This window comes from Poecilia mexicana, unplaced genomic scaffold (genome assembly GCF_051168715.1).
Source record: "Poecilia mexicana isolate PSO_F unplaced genomic scaffold, ASM5116871v1 scaffold_3, whole genome shotgun sequence".
Taxonomy (NCBI): Eukaryota; Metazoa; Chordata; class Actinopteri; order Cyprinodontiformes; family Poeciliidae; genus Poecilia; species Poecilia mexicana.
In genome coordinates, this window is record NW_028263372.1 from 30,979,898 (window position 1) to 30,997,896 (window position 17,999).

General features: G+C 37.1%; 1 protein-coding gene across 1 annotated transcript in view; it reads right to left on the bottom strand.

Annotated features, from left to right (window-relative positions):
• hcn4 (hyperpolarization activated cyclic nucleotide-gated potassium channel 4) overlaps window positions 1-17,999 on the bottom strand; it is a 67,804-nt gene that overhangs the window by 33,492 nt on the left and 16,313 nt on the right. The window contains exon 2 of the mRNA XM_014994343.2: window positions 13,348-13,771. Within this exon, the coding sequence (XP_014849829.2) occupies window positions 13,348-13,771 (424 nt within the window). The remainder of the gene's footprint in view (window positions 1-13,347; window positions 13,772-17,999) is intronic.

Consider the following 17,999-nt stretch of genomic DNA (forward strand, 5'->3'; position numbering starts at 1 on the left):
TGTCAAATAAATGAAACTCAGTCAGATTGGGTGGAGAGAATGTATAATTTTCAATTGGATTTGGGTCTAGAGTTTGACATGGCTTGGGACAAACTGCAAACAAGACGTATGGCTTTCTTTCAAATTTCTTTTGTTACCATTCTTCCATTCAGTCCAGGTTTGTGGAACCGGTCACTACAATATCCCCAAAATGTCCTGTCACTAATTTCTCCCACCAGAGCTCTTCTTTTCTCCAGGCTTCTCTTGAGTTAAATGTCAAAACTTACTCACCCAAGGGTTTTAATATCTTCGTTTTCATCTAATCTGTGAAATGCCTCATGTCAATGTACCTCTTAAATCCTCCAGAGTTAACATGGTCAGTTGCAATTGTGTCTTACTGTTTCCTGTTTCCGAAGAACGAGCGTGGCAGCAGAATGAGGGTGAGAAGTGGCTGCCCATCACTGCTGACCCACCAACAGGACAGTGCTGTGGGTTAAGGTCGAAACACTGATCCGATAACACAACCTTCTGGCTAAAGGCTGTAGCCACTGTTAGGCAATGATGAAAGGGGAAGAATCCCAGAATGTATTCAATCAGTATGACTGTCTTTTAATATAATAATTACACTCTACTTTGTGTTGGTCTATTAAATAACATCCAAATAAAATTGTTTGTGGCTGAAACACATCAAAATGGGGGAAAAAAACCAAGGTATGAATACTTTTGAAAAGCATCACCCATCATTAAGCAAGACTTTCTTTTTCTTTCCATCTCAACACGCAACATAAAATCCCATAGGTCTGTTTTTGCAGATGGATGCTGATGCTTGAATTAACCAGCGGGAAAGTAAACCTGCAGAAAAAAAATGCTGTTTAACAAGAAATAGGCTAATGAAAGCAGATGTTGTAGGTGTGGAGAGTACAGTTGGGACCAGAGCTTTACCTTCCAGTGCTGCTGAATCACTCTTATCATCAGCTGCTCAGCAAAGCCAGATAATAGTACAAGTAGAGGTGCCTGTGCTCCTTGGGTGATTGCTTTTGCTGGGTTTGTTAATCCTTCTGATAAACATGCTCATAACGCGCTGCAGGACCTCTAGACTTTAATGGCCTAGACCATTCAAAGGCTTTTAATCCCATTGAAGACCATGGTGTGCACCGCTAACCACTCTGCTTCTTATTAAAATCCACTCACTGCCTTTAAAGGGCTTGTGAGTGAGAGGGGATATTCCACCTTCACTTTGTTGCTCGGCGGTAGGTGATAATCATGAAGGAAGGAGAAAATGTCCTCAGAACAGTCGTTTAATCTCAGTGCCCGTGCCTTAATGACTTGGTTATTTTTTATTTCCAGCTTAATCCCCACAGATGTGAACGAGCATCTGTGGTTGTGTAAAGCATTTCATTTATTTTTTGTTCAAAGGTAGATGCAAAAAGTACACTTTTTCTCAGGTAGCCGGCCTCTTCTGTAACTTTGATAAATAAGTCAATGCATCTAATATGCTGTGTTGTGTGATGTCTAAATTCCTCAAGGAGTTGTAATGGAATTCCATAACATTAAAGTGTTAAACTCCCTCAGTGGTAAATGAATAAAGTATGAAGTGCCCCTCTCCTGAATCTGATATATTTTTCATTTGTGAAGTCATAAAAAACACACACTGTTTTTAAATCTACGACAAAAATGTTACATAAACTTTTACTCCTAGATAAAACACCTTTTTTAAGTCTAAAAAAGTATTGATTTTTGTTCCTGGACTTGAAATATTTACGTTAGTTAAAATAGGCAACATTATTTGGTTAATGTGGCTTTTATTTTGAACCTCTTAAACGTATTAGAAATACATTTTAAAATGTGAATGAACACATAATTTTATTCTTTTTTTTAAATAAGAAAAAAAATATCTTGCCTAAAATAAAATAACACAGATTTCCTTTAGTGTACGCTTGTAGAAAAGGATGCATGTGTAGCTAAAAATACTCTTAATATCAACATGTGAAAGGCTCAACCTTTTGTTGTTTGAACATCAATATAATTAAGGGCTAATCTATTGACAACTTCTTGGATTAACTGATTAATAATTGGATAGCAAAATGTTCTTAATAGGAATTTGAACCAGGTAACGCTAAACCTATAGGAGTATGAAGGAGTGCTGAGTAGAACATATTTACAAAAGAACGTTTTTCCTCTTAGAAGCAAAGCATATACAGTTTTAGCTTAATTATTGTTCTGGGTGTGTTATTATTTCAGAAAATAGCCATTTCCTCAGTCTGTATGCGCTAGTTAATGACTAATTGATAGTTAAATTAGTTGAGGATTATTTTAATAATTGGTTCATCACAATTAAAGCGATTAGTTGTTTCAGCCCTACATTGTTTTCACATATGTTTCAAGAATAAACTAATACTTGAGCTAAGAGCTGTTTTAAAGAGATGTTTCAAATGGATGGATTCACTCTTGTATTAATTCTGGCTCCCTTTCCATATCTTGCTGTTATACCTTCTTAGAAAATGCTTCAAGTTATGACCAAGATGCTTTCCGGCTGTGTCTGTTAAACTTCTGCAGGGACCACACCAGGGCAAGGTGGGAATAAAGTCAAACTATGCTTCTGAGTCACCAAGTGAGGTAGTAACACTGCCAATTTGTTTGACTTATTAAAGGGTAAGCCGGTTTCACAGCTTCATAATATAACTTAGAGAGGACAGATGGTCTGTGCGACTAACTGGCTGCGGGATTGAATCAAAGCACACAGGACTGTCACAATTTAGGGAGACATTTGGCACACATCAGTTCTCACCATTAACAGACACACACTGTCTGTTGGATAGAGCTGAGGTGTGTGACAACATAACAGATTACTGGATTTCAGCCATGTGTTGTTTCTTTAGGGGTGGTGATGCTTGAAAATAGGAGAAAAAAAAAAGGAAAGCAAAGGTCTGCTTTAAGCTGGAGCGTCTGTCGGTGACTAGGCATCATATTTTTCAAATTATGTTTCAATTTTATGTATGGCTGTCTATACAAGTTCCACTACATACCATTTAGTAGTTCACTTATACAGCTCATGTGGGACGGCTCAAGGGAAGAGCGGTTGTCTTACTATGAGAAGACTGTCAGTCTAATGCCCACTTCCTGTGTATCTGCCTGTACATGTGAATGTGTGTGTTTTTGGGAGTGTGGATGAGAGAGTCTGACTTGTAGTATAAAAAGCACTTTAGACGGTCAGTAAGAAAAAGTGATAAAAGTTCTGTCCATTAAACCAGCATGGATCTCCATTGCGGCCAGCTCCACTGATGAGTTATGAATGACCAGCAGAGGCTTAAAGGAGCTCAGTCGGTTCTGACAGAAACTTGACAAATCTACCCATTACCAAACTGTTAAAATATTAATAAACAGATGTGTCTGCATTTGATGAGAATTTTTTAAAATTAAATAACTTTGAACATCTTTACATATTTATGTAATTTAGCAGAATACAGTTAAAAATTACTGAATTGTTCGATAAAATATTATTTAAGCACACAGCTGTTACCTCAAAAGTTGTATTTCTTGAGTCTAGAAGGCCACACAAAAACTTCTGGTGAGATGGATTTGGGGTAAAGTTGGACATGTGTTTTAAACTAGTCTGTTATTTCTTAATACATTTTACACCCATACAAAGGTGTTTTTTTTTCTTTTTTTATTCTGTTACACTTTATGATCCTCATACCAATTTCAATTATAGTTTGTGAGCATAAACCATAAATTAATTGAAATACTACTTTTTCTTGTATTAGCCAAACAGGCATAATTGTTATCAGATCTGGAGAATCAAGAAATCTCTTTCATAGAAGCTCTCTGACAACATAAAATGTACTGCAGTGAGAACCATTATTCATTAATGGGAAAAAAATTATACAACATTGAACCGTCAGAGCAATGAGTTCCTAGTCCAAAACTGCAAAGGTCAGTGTTCTTGATTCAACAGTAACAAAAAGGGCAAAAATTAGGGTTGCAACATATATTGGCACTAACATCAGTATTGGCTGATATTAGTTATTTTTTATCATATCAGTTTTGGTCTGATAAATAACACTATGCTGACAATAATAACCAATATTTATTTCCAGATGGAAATAAATATTGGATGGATGGATGGATGGATGGATGGATGGATGGATGGATGGATGGATGGAAGGAAGGAGTCAGACCATTTCCAAAATATATTATTTCTACATGTCTGGAGGCAGAGGTGAAATAACTCACTGCTGTTCAGCACTAACTCTTTCTACCTGCCTATTTTAGCTGCACCCTCAAAAGATCTCTACCATTTTGCCATTGTGTGAAAAATAAAGCCTATGGAAACAGAGACTGTTAATGCTATGCAAATCTCTGCTGTGTAACCCAGACTATGTCTCGGTGTAGGAAGGTGAAAGCTCTGTTTCTATTCACAGCTGTAATCAGTTCTAATACTGCCCTATGCAGCAGGCACACTCTCTTTGTTTGTAAAAAAAAAAAAAAAAAAAAAAAGTTTGACTTTTTGAAGCTCAAGAATGAGAGACCTGCAAATGGAAAAGCTAAGCATAACCTATGTGTGAACACAACTGCAACAACTCCTATCTGCATTCAGTTTGTGTATTCATGAGAATGCAATAAAGAACATGGCGGCACATAGATGATGATGGATTGCTGACTACTTTCTTTTAATTGATAAGAACACAGGGCGAGCACGGCAACATTAGCACCAGCATAAACAGGCAAGCTTTGATTGATGAGGCCACTGACACAACACAGCAGTTTGTGACAGGAAATGCTTAGGCATCGTCACAGGCTCTGCTGCTGTTTGATTGGCTCGTTCTATGTTTTTGTGGATGTGGTGTGTGGAGGCGTGGGGGTTGACAAATTTTAATGAAACACCTGAGATTATGTAACTTGCTGTCTATGTAATTTTGTGTAATACCGTCAAGGATACGACAAATAAAACAGCTATTGTGTTCTTGAGTCAATCGAGATTGGCAAAATCATTTATTTGTTTATGAAAGAAATACCAATCCAATTTATACACCTAGTTACTTCATCTCTACCGTTGCGATATGTTTGTACAAACCTTCAATTTAAATAACTTGCTGAAGCAATGTTCACAAGACAAAAAAAAAGATGAGTTAATACTGAGGAAGAGAAACTAATCTCTGCCTTAATGAAGCAGCACTGAGGCTCAGGCAGGCATTCAGTGGATGAAGGTGGTTGCTGAGTCATCGCAAACAGATGGACTGAGAAGATTGTGGTCCAGGTGAGAGAATAGCTGCATATGCCACGTGTGGTGCTGATGGTGGCTGACCAGACACAGTTAATAAAATGGGATGCTACAGCATCTGGTGTCGGCTGCTCTGCTAATGATGATAAATGATTGTCAGGATGGTGTTTTAAGACAGAACAGAGAAAATTCTTTACTTTTTTCTGAAACCACAAAACTTTAAAACGTCTTCTGTTTGACTGTATTTTGCATAGCTATTTTTAGTTTTGACTTTTATTTAGTTACATTTTTGTGTATTTAAATGTTGTTTCTTTGTACCCGAGTTATCAGAAGTGTAGAGCCTGGTACACATATTTGTATTTTTCTTACAACCAGCAATGCTTTTTATTAAATCCAAAACTGCAACAACACTTTGTACTCCTGACTATGTTTTCTTCTTCTTCTTCTTTTCATCATATGGGAGCTTTTGTACAGCTATGGGGTTTTGACGATGTATTGTGCACCATTTCTAATCAGGGAGAACTAAATTTTAACAAGCTGCTAATGTAAATATTTATTTGTTTTTATTTAGTTTTCATTGACCTGATTATGTAACAGTTTATTGTTTAAATTATTGTAAATAATCGTTTTGTTAAAAAAAAAAAATCTCAGTTCATTCTGCATGCAGAATGTATTGAGCTCTGGTATTAGAGCTCATAATAGTTACAAATATTGAGTAAATGAAGCAAGTTTTTAGTATTTAAAAAAAGGAAAAAAAATGTTTAGGATAATCTAATTATAACTAGATAAAAAAACATTTTCTTATGAATATGAGACATTTGCTTAAACAAAAAATAATTAATATTAGGGCTTACAAGATCATTGTTAAAATAATATTTGTTAATGGCTTCCATAATAGTTCACTCTTGCCATATCCAACCTTGAAATGACAGATGTGTTCATAAGGATGGATATTTCCATCTGTCTCTGCGTTTCTGGTTGATCATTTACATATAAAGGAAAATAACTTAGAATATTTCTGCACAGCAACAGCTAACTATCACAGTCTTTATATCATTTTCCTATCAATATGTGTTGTCTTGATAATATTAGTCTAAAAGAAACACAAGTGTGCCTCATCATAGTATAGTAATTAATTTTGCCACTTGCCACCTTGGCACCATCCGCTGGTCAAATGAGAAAAAAAATTATGAAGAACTGCAGTTTCATGATCTTCTTTTGGCAAGACACAATATATAATGCCTAATTGTGAAGTGGAAACAGTATGATTTTGTGTAACTGAAAAGTGTGGAGTGCATTTGTATTCAGTCCACAAAATGCAGAGCAACCACAATGCATTCAGAAGCCATACCAGAATCCATCTGTGTGTAATTTAATTGACGTATAAATCATCTGTTCTCTGTCATCTGTGTTTGTTGTAGAAAATTAGTGAACAAACAGCATCATACAGATCAAGAAACACAATACGCAGTTCAAATATAAAGTTGTGAAGAAACTTAGAAGTAGAGTTAAATTGCAAATAGTGTCATTCCAGAAAACCCCCTTTTGTCCAATGTCTAAAGAGTCTGCTACCACTCAAAACTAAACACAACAAGACAGCCAGCCTAAACTGAAGCAAAGAGATTTATGGCAATGGAGGAGTTGGAAGGATTCACAGCTCAGGTAGGAGAACAGAATAATAACAAAGTCAGAGCATCGATGGAATGGTTTAGGTCAAACCGTATGACTCAGTAAAAAACTCAGACCTAAACCCAATTAGTTTTGTGGTGATAAGTTTATTGTTCACAGATGCCTTCCATGGTTGGGCAAGTAAAATCGCTCTCTGAAAGCACAACACTGGTGGCCATATACTCAAAGACCTGCAAAGAAAGTATTGGCTCAGTGTGGCTAAATACTAATGCACAGCACAGCTTTCCTATTTCTGATTGTAAAAACATAATAAAGCCATGCATTCGATTCCTTCCACTTCTTTGTATCGATTTATTACACAAAATTCCAAGAATTGACAAAATCCTTGAGGCAACGGTATACTGAACAAAAGGTTAGGCCTTTCACACATAGACTACAACCTGTTATTTTGACATTTCAAATTCTAAAGCAATATTCTACCTTTCTGAATTAGAACTTCTGCATCTGTAATGTCTGCAAAAGGGACAATCACAGAAATTAAAATATGTTATATTTAGCTGCATTTCCTATACTTTTGTCAGACGATACTCACATGGTTAGTTAGGAAAGTCCTCATCATTTTTTTTTTTTAAATTTCCCTAGCATTCAGAATGAAGAAGACAAAAAAACAGCATAAACTCATGTATACCTTAGTTTTAATTTCAAACATCCAGTGTAATGGTGGATTCATGGAGCAGACTTTAGTCAGGGGTTAGATTTCCAACTGTAAATACCTCTTTGTAAATGCCACACTCATGCATTCTGTCACTGTGAACCAGACACATGTGGAGAATGAGAAGCAGGCCTGGGAATGGACCACAGGGAACACCCTTCCATCATCTGTCTAAACAGGCCTGGAGGGCTCAAATCACAAAACCCACTGACTCCACTCCAAACAGGGATGCAGCAATGGGTTTGCGCTGGATTACATATCGGGATGTAATAGTTTTTTTTTAAGCAAGTCCATTGTGGGTATTCACACAAAGCTCATTCAGAGTGTTGAGGAGCTGTCACTGTAGCTGGAAAGCCTCATTGTCAACTCAATAATAGCCCATTAGGTCTATTATTGCTGTTTTTCTTATCTGTGAAAGACCAGTCCTTGGCTAAGGTAATGGGTCACTGAGTGGGGAGCTGATTAGCTGATTTTCCTTATTTAAATATTTTTGTATGGATTTACTGGGCGGAAACAAAAGGCGCTTCAATTTCTCTCTGTGGACGCAGTGGACTTTTAGAGCAGCATTTCAATGTTTTGTTTGGTTCTTCATAGCTGAAGCACAAAGACACCTGGGTGAGCAGCACCACACATCTCAACTATCAATAATGACTATGTTGATGCTGACAAATGGGAGGTGCTGCTCAAGCTATCCTTCAAACACATGAAGTCATTTTACTGAACATTGTATCATCAACTAAATAGCTTGTGAAAAGTTTTGATACCTTTACTTTTTCACATTGTGTCATACTGAAATCTCAACACACAATGTATTTTATTGAGATTTTATGAAGTAGCATGGAACAAAGTAGCTTGGCACATGGATACATGTATTCAACTCCCCCAAATCTATACTTTAAAGAACCTTTAGAACCAATTAAAGTTGCCAGTCTTCTCTCTACCACCTTTGCTCATCTAGAGACAAGAGACAATTTTGATCATTCTTATTTTAAAATGCGTAAATCTCAAGAAGATTGGGTCTTTAGTGAACAACCGTTTTCAGGTTGTTCACTAACCTGAAAACTTCAATTGGTTGAGTCTCAGTTAAAAACATTGACCTCATTATTGGTGTCTGACAAAATGTAGTAAAAATGTCAAAGGACATGTTCAGTGGTTTTCAGTAAAGGGTCGTCTTCTGATAATTTTTGTGTTTGTGATATTTTTTACAACAATTCAGTCCAATTTTGGATTGGAGGAAGTGCACATTTGATCTCAAAGTTCTGTAATGAGACATGCTGTCATGTGATGCTGTTCTCTTTTAGAATCCAACTATTCTCATATCCATCGGCATTTCTTCCCTCCATCTTTTGTCTTGTCACGCAAACTTTTCTAAAAGCTCGCTTAAGGCAACATTTACTGAGTTGGCCAGTCGAAACGTTTGTGCTGTGGGCTTCGGGCAAGGAAACCCCTCTGAGCTTAGTCATTAGTGGACTGCCTTACGTCTGATTTAACGAGATGACTAATCTCACCCAAGTCAGCAACACCAATGAGGAGAATATCTGGTCACAGTCTTGTTTTTATCCCGATGAAGAGTGACAAGACAAAGCTGACGAGAGAGAGAGAGACGGAGGAGAGGCGTAATGGCAGTCTGTTTAGTGTGTGTGTGTGTTTGTGTGTTTGCATGCTCGAGCTTGATAATATCTGCACACCATGCTGAACGCCATTATGCATGACAGTGTTATCACTGGCATGAAGCCACAACCACTAAAACCTCCTTGTTTGTAAACAACGTTCTATCAGCTCGCAGGGTGTGAAAAACCCTCACATCTAGAGGGTTTGGAAGGGAACAGCAGCCATCATTGCTAATTTATGGAGGCCGTGATAGAAAAGGACGTGTAAGAAGATTTCACGAGCTGGCGGGGGATCAGGGTGTTACTTTACTTATGCAAAAAAAAAATTACTGATTGTGTCAGTGGTGATCAGATTAAAGAAGGTAAAGATGATGATTGATTTGTAAGGACTGCAGCTTTAAAAATCCTTTTAATTGCTCAAAAATCCTGAAGGATACTTAGGTTCAGATCCTGTGAAGGATCTTAGACTTGTCTTGATTTCTAACTGCCCTCTGTTAAATGTAGAATCCTGATCGTCACCAGCTTCAGTTGAGCTGCAGCGTCAGTGCTGATGATTCATATGAAGATATAACTCTGCAGTCCCCACTGCTCTTTTCTGAGAAGACTCAAGGGAGCAGTTTAGGGATCAACATTCAGGTCGAAGGACACTTCATCAGCTGGTGGTTGTGTGCCAACATGTCTGAGCCTCTTGGCTACAGTGCAGCATATTCAGAGGACGTGCAATTACAGCGCCAGTGTCAACACACCCAACTAAAACCTGCAAAGAAACACAACGCATCATGTATGCATACGTACGTGAAGAGTTAATGTATTGAAAGTCAGCTTTGCAGAAGATCGCAAATTATTAGTCTGTACTGGAAATTTTAAAACATTTTTTTTAATGGAGACGTCACAGGGAATCAACACCCTTTTATCTTCTGGAAATGTTATTTTGCTTGTACTGGGTCTGTGACCGAGTGCTACGTGTGTGAGTTAGCTAACTGTCCCCAAGGGATTAGGGAGCAGATTTATGACGCGTCAGAGCAGCACGCTGCAGGTCCTACTGGCACAATTTGTCTCTGAGTGAGGATGTGAAGCCAAAAATGATTAGCCTAAACAGGACTGGAACACTTTTTATGAAAATATGTCAGAAACTAATGCAATGATTACAGGTACATTTCAATAAATTAGAATATCAACTTTGCTTAAATAAGTTAGTTTGAAGAGCGAATAAAATATAGGTCCTTTACACACACATACCACACAGTTATGAAGTACTATCACATGTATCCCCCTTAAAAAGGCAGAAGGGCTTCTGGTTGCCATATGACAAATTGTTATATTTTAAGGGGTTTTAAAAGGCATGGTTTTTACTTTTTCATTTTGTTTCAAATTTGTCACTTTTTCATATAATGTGAAAAAGTTATGTTAAGGGTATGAATACTCTTGAATGGTAATGCACACAATCTTTGCTGTAAATGAAATCAGACCATCTTATCTGGATCCTGGATGAGTGTATGTCTGCAGCATTAACAGGAAAAGTGAAAAAGTCAGGCAGGTTGTGTGATGTTGGCGATAATCTATTCAGCAGTGAGAGATGACATTTCAGTAAGGTTGCATGTGGAGTGTTATGGTGCTGAGACAAGGCCAACCTTTCACTATGACTGCCTAACCAGCATTCATCAGAATCCTTCTACACACAACACACATGGAGCACACTCCCCTCCCCCCCACACACAAACATGCCCCTTCACCTTATTGTGTGGCTGCAGGTGAACATGGCAGCACAGTCAATGTCCTATAATGTCCTTGTATTTTTATGGCGTGAACATGAATTATTCACCTTTGTCTTCTCACGTCCTTTTAGCCTTGTTTCTAAAACAAAAAATTTCTCCTGAGAGGTAAAGAATTACCTCCAAACAAAAGCACAGGCTATAAGCTTTAGAAGCTTTTTTTTGGTCTTTATGTATTCTTTCCCTTTGCCCCCCGTTTACCAATTCCCTCTGTTCCTTTCACCTGCTTTGGTACCTTGATGGCTAATTTTGCTAAGATAAAAGTTTATTATGATCTACGGCACTTGATTTATTCTCACAATTTCTGTCCTCATTGATGGCATCTCTCACTGTAAGAGTATGAGTTCAATGCTTTTGAGTAAACACACAATATAAATAATAAATAAAAACAGTTGTCACCAATAACAAAATATTTTATCAATATTAATACAAACAAAATAGATTCAACTGTCATAAAAGATGCAAGTTAAAATTTTAGTTTAGGAAAAATAAAGTGGTTGCTGTGAGGAAACATGAGCTTTTCTAAAGTGGTACAAAAAAATTCCCTTAAAACAATTTGCTGAAACCCCACAACCCTCAACCCTGGAAAATACAAAGGAAAAACAGCAAGCAGGCATTCCGTTTCAGGCTAAGGGGTTTTAAAAAGCATGGTTTATACTTTTTTGTTTTGTTTTAAATTTGTCAATTTCTTTACACAGAAATTGTAGGTTTTCAAATAAAATGCTATTTCACATTACTTCATCTTTTTCTCTTTTTTCAGTGAAAAAAAATAAAGTAATTTCACTAATCTAATTGAAGATCTGTTTTAAACCGTTATTGGAAATAATTTCAAGCATAAAAATCAATATAAATAGAGACAGGTGGTAATTTCATTAATTTCTTTGCTGGAATAGATTGAAGAAATCATGTGATAAATTGATTCTTTGCTTGAAGATGCACAATGTAATTTGTTACTAAAAATAGTGCTTTGTGCACGATAAATAATGTAAAGGGGAGCTGCTAAAATACCTTCTGTATTCAGCTTTTGCACTCCGATTATCCAGAACTAATCCTTAGACACTAAACCTAAAGTCTCAACTTACCACTTTGATTTTGAAATAAAAAAAAAATAGCAAGACAAATTATCACATTTCCCACTGCGCATGGTTTCACAACACATGCAAGATGCCACCCGACTTTACTGAGTTCTCCACCTTAAAATGGTTTAATTCCAATAACACCCAACATTACTTTGTACTGTTCCAAAAGTTCCTTTAATGTCAAATAAAATCATGTAATTCAGTGCATTGTTGTTGACTTCAAGATGGGATTCTGACACGTTGCTTTGCACCCTTTACCCAGGAGATTAAACAACAATCCATCCAAAGAGAGCAATGGGAACTTTTCTAATTATTTCTGCAATTATAATCATGCTTGTACTGCAGCACTGCCTCTCTGGGGTCTGTGGTCCCACTGCTCTCTGGATGGCCACATGGAGGTAAAACGCTAATCAACATCCCAGCTTCATCAACTTATTGGTAACTCACTTATAGCAAAAGAGTCTCTTCACCCCTTTCAAGGGGGGATGCAATCAGAAACAGCTTCTATCCATATTTCCCTCCTGGGGGGAAGGTGGAGAAGGTACACAGCAGAAGTGCGTGCAGTAGCACCCCAAGATATGAATACTATGTAGATTGTAATTAAATTTAGGAAGTAAAACATAATCTTGACTACCTTTGTCAAATCGTAGTTGTTAATGTTTCTCACTGTAATTAGCCTAAGCTTTGATAGTCAGAGAAACCCAAAGAAAGCAGGGCAATAATTAATTAATAAAAAAGTGTATAGCTGCAGTTTATAAAAAGATACTTTTTACACATTTGTTAAAACTGTTATTCCCTGACAGTATACTATGAGACACATAATCTGTGAAAAATCAAGCATCTCTGCCTTCCTACTGCCATCTGCAGAAATATATTGCTTGGTCAGAGACAACCAATCAGAGTCAGCACTCTGATTGTCAGCACTCTGATTGGTTATATGTGCTGCTCACACCCTCACCTTCCCTCTCTGCTACGCAACAGCTAGTTCCCCACAACAGAACAAGCGTGAATGCTCAGGCTAGTTAGCATGCCCATCATTGACGATGGATAAATATGTCGTAAGGTAAGTTGTTTCTCCGCTATTGGTACAGCTGCAGCACATACACGAGCATGACTGTCAGTGCTAAGACCTTTCTCCTGGCTCTGATTGGTTGTTTCTGACCAGGAGCGGTGTATTTCTGCAGATGGTCTTAGGACCACAGGGAGGAGGTAGAGGAGCTCAATATTTTTACAATTTATATGTCTCATAACACACTATCATCTCATAGTGACAGCTTTAACAAATATACAAAAAACATATTTTTATAAAAATGTCCTACTGCAGTTTTAACATCAACTTTCTTACCTCTTCCCACTGGTGGATGTAACGAATGAGTCGAGACAGTCGCAGGAGTCGTAGCAAGCTGAGGATCTTTGTAAAGCGTACAATCCGCAAAGCACGCGCTGTCTTGTAGAAATCCGAGTCAATGCGGGTCTCCACTATTAGAAAAATGTAGTCCACGGGGATGGAGGATATGAAATCTACCACAAACCAGCTCCGCAAGTACTTGATTTTGATCTGCTGGGGATCCAGGATGATCTCTGTGTTGTCTTCTTTGACTATGCCCGTCCTGAAATTGAGGACCAGGTCCATGAGGAAGAATGTATCTGAGACCACGTTGAAAACGATCCAGGGTGGGGTGTGCTCGTCTTTGAAGAAGGTGATGCCCACGGGGATGATGATGAGGTTGCCAACCATTAGCAGCAGCATGGTCAAGTCCCAGTAAAACCTTGATTTAGAAAGACAAAAAGGAATACATGAAGATTACTGAAATCATGTATCCACTTACAGAACCTAATGCATGTAGAACAATCTCTAATGCACACATTGAAGGGTAGATTATATGTTTTCTTTTTTTTTCCATTGCTTGCCTGGGTTTACAACCAACGATTTTATAGATACAGCTGTTTTGTGAATGGATCAGATGTGTGACTTGAGGTGCAAGTCACACATATGCACCTCAAGCTTTTCATTTGTAAAGATATTGGAAAGTTCTGTTGTGCAAGTTGAACCAGAATGTCCCGCAGTGAGTACTTGTGTCATTCATATTGTAAGTTCTTGATATTGTTTAAATGTCACATTGTCTTTACAAAGAGTAAACATTTCATATATAAAAATACAGTCATGCACACACAAACTCTTTTACTGGACAAACACTGATTAACATTCGGTGGATAAACTGTTGACAGCTGCTTAATTATTTTTCCCTTATTTATTTTCCTGATGCTCACTGGTGTAGTGAAAGCAAACACTGTATGTATGTATGTATGTACACAGTCTAATCGTGGAAAAACAATCCATAGGCTTACTTGCTTAGTCTTCTAAATCCCTATTTGCATCCTATAATTCAATGTTGGTGGACAAGGAATCTATTTGGGTTTGGACCATAAAACAAAACTCAGGGTTAATTACAATAGGAAAATGCTATTGTCTGAGCGTCAGAAAATAAATTTCCTTCTCTACTGGCTTGCTAATTGAATCAAGATTTATGATAAATTATGTGTACCAAACAGACTGCAATATATACAGTTCTGCATTGTACACTGGCTCACTGATCTCATTTTCAACTAGACCATAAACAGTATTGTTGAAAATTAATATTAGGAACAACCATAATTTAAAATAAAAACTGAGGAGCCATGCCACATAAATAAGAGATAAGTAATAAATATATCTCTACTAAGGATGAAGATTGCAATTGCATTTTTTTTTCACCTCCTTGTTGTGCAGCTGATGTGTATTGATTTTTTTAGTTCATTCATGGTGTGCTGAAGTAAATAACTCAGGGGTTTCCATTGAATTGCTGCTGTACAGAATCACACTGCCACTGAGCAGTGTGGCTGAGGGATGAGGACCCAATTCAAGCTCAAGCAGAGGTTGGGGGATAGAAGCAAATAAGCTTTTATTCTTGTCTTGTAAACAGAGCAGAAAATGCTTGTTGTGGCATGCTATCCATCGAAGAACATAAAAATGAGAAAAGACGGGCCAGAACAGGAAGGACATACATAATAAACATACAACAAAAATAAATCTTCATAAAAAAAGTAGGTTAGAACTGAAAAGGCCAAAACTGATGATAAATCATGATTAATGTAAGCCAAAATATTGGCAATCAAAACTGAAACTACATGTGAAACTATATTAACGAAATTACACGACTTAACATGTACAAAGTTGTTCAGAATTTTCAGGCAGAGTAAAAGAAATGACAAAAAAATTATTAAAAGTTTGAACATCCACTGACAAAGCATTTTTCAATAAATCACTAAATATTAGAAAGAGTATGAAAGAACTACAAACCACCAAGACATAGCAATCCACCTAAAGTGACAGGCTGGGCAAGAACGGAATTAAGCAGAACCATCCAGAGCCCCATTTGCAATTTCTACAATCCATGATGGGGTACAACGTTTTGGCTTACTTGCAAAATGCTGAGTGCACACACAAAACACACTATCCTTGCAGTCTAATACGACGGTGGCTGCATCATGCTGTGTGGAGGATTTTCTTCAGCACTCTAGCAATACCTAGTTAGGGAAGCTAACTAGACTTGATGGGAAGATGGATGACACTAAACCCTTGATATTGGGGTGGAGGTTCACCTTCCAACAGGACGATGACCCTCAACTTACAGGAATGGTTTGGACCAAAACATATTCAAGTGCTAAAAAAGGCTCGGTCAAGATCCAGAGGTAAGAGCAACTCAGAATCTCTAATGAATGAATATTTGATCATACTGAGCTTTAGATGTTTTCTGGAGTAGAACGGGAAAAGATTTCACTCCCCAAATGTGAAAATCCCAATAAAATACACTGAGGTTTGTTGTTACAGCACAATAAAATGTGAAAAAATTGCTCCTTCTCCTGCATTTCTTTATGGACAAAATCTATACCACCTTGAGTCAAAGTATTGAAACTTTTCTGTCCACATTACATAGCCACTTATCGAGAGAAGAGAGGAGTTTTTAAGTGCTTAGATGACAGTCTACAGGAAAACCCCAGACAAAGACAGTGCATATAAACATACATTAACAACTGAAAGTCATGTCAAAGACAGTGCATATAAACATACATTAACAACTGAAAGTCATGTCAGTCTTATTTTTATACCACACACACACACACACACACACACACACACACATGCATGTACGGAGGACACAGACAGTAATTGGAATTCTTCAAAGTAAAAGGGTATCTACTGTTCCAACGTGTTGTCATGTGCAGTTACATTTAGACAGACCTTGGCACCACTGTGCTTGCTCATATTAAGTCTGAAAACCCAAGAGGACAAGTAAAATTTCAAAGGATGAAATGCTAACACGTGTCAAGACATTTTATGCATATTGTTGTGCTTCCTGCTTCTGAATAAATTACAGTTCTCCATAGCATGTTGGCAGAGTCCAGTTCTGCACCTTATCTGTACTTCGTGCCAGAATCTAAAGGTGTAAAACCTTCCCATACTGCCTAAATTGGAATATCATTAAAAAAGTAGTCATCTAACAATACCCAAAACTCATGAGTTGAAATGAGACATGATTTTGAGCTCTGATCAATAATCACTTTAAAGAAATAAGTATAAAGGCCTTTATTCTACATTTTTATTGATTTTCCCACAAACTCAACCAACTGATGTCAATATTTTTCCCATTTCTTTTCATTTCTTTAGACATTTGGACATGGAACCAAGACTGTTTTTTGTGTCCTGTCTGTTACTCTGCCGTCATTTATTATTCCAACTGGAAACCTGAAAGATTTAAGAGTAGCTCTAAGAAATATATATATTTTTAATTATATTCTTATTTACTGAGATGCACCTGTATGTTGTCCTCCACTGACATTTTACATTGGAACTGCTAAAGGATTACACTAATGCATTTTAAAACTGTAATGCAGTAAATTACACTGCAATTTGTCAGTCAATGCTTTTTGTCAAAAGTGAATTATAACATAGAAATCAAGCAGTGAATGAGTGTAATGGGGACAATAAAAGTGAGTGCTGTGTGAAAGACAGAGGGAATCAGCATCTCATCCAAGAACACTTCAACATGTTGCAGTTATCCAAACCCGCAATCACCCAGCTGGAAAACCGTATGTGGCCTAACATTTATGCATTTGACTTAGTCAAAAAATAGTCAAACATTTCTGCATATGAAAAACAGTACATTACATAACACTAAATTATATAACGAAGCACAGAAACAGTGAGTAAACCCAAAAACTCTATTACATAGTCATATGACTTGAAAATTAGCATTTAGATTTATTTAATCTCCATTACCCTCTGAATACTAAATGTGTTTAACTCTTACATTAGATTCAGATGGGCAGGCATTCAGAGTTAGCTCCTCTCCTTTCGGTCAACATTGATTAACTTTACAGGTTTTTGGTTACAGAAGATAGAAAGTCTGGCCCCCAAAGTTTGCAATCCAAACATTATCACAACGGTGTATATTGGAGCTGGTGAGAGAGGCCACTGATAGACTAGATGAGCAAGAGAGAGTAATACGTTTTGTGGACACATGGGACAACGATATGTCTTCCAATATAGAAAGTTCTCCTGAATCAGTCTGTTTGTGCTGTCTGTTGCTTCCTCAATTCATTCCAGTGAGGTTCTACTCTAGATTTCCTATGTTAAAAGAGACTTCCTACAGACATCACATGTTTGCTCAGGAGGAGGAATTGATGCAAAATCAATAACTCAGTGCAATCAAATGGGCTTTCTTAGATAGTTAACCTTTTACCATCTCCTTTTATAAACTGAATTTGACTGGACTCAATTACAACTATGGTCATATTAAAATTTATGCAATTGAACTTGAATCTTTATATATGATTTGACTATTTGATTTAATTGATTTTAAATTTTTGCTTCTGAATTAGATCTGTTTATCTTGTAACCCAAATTGGGTGCCATTTGTTCTGAATTGGCACTATGAATTTAACTGAATTGAACCA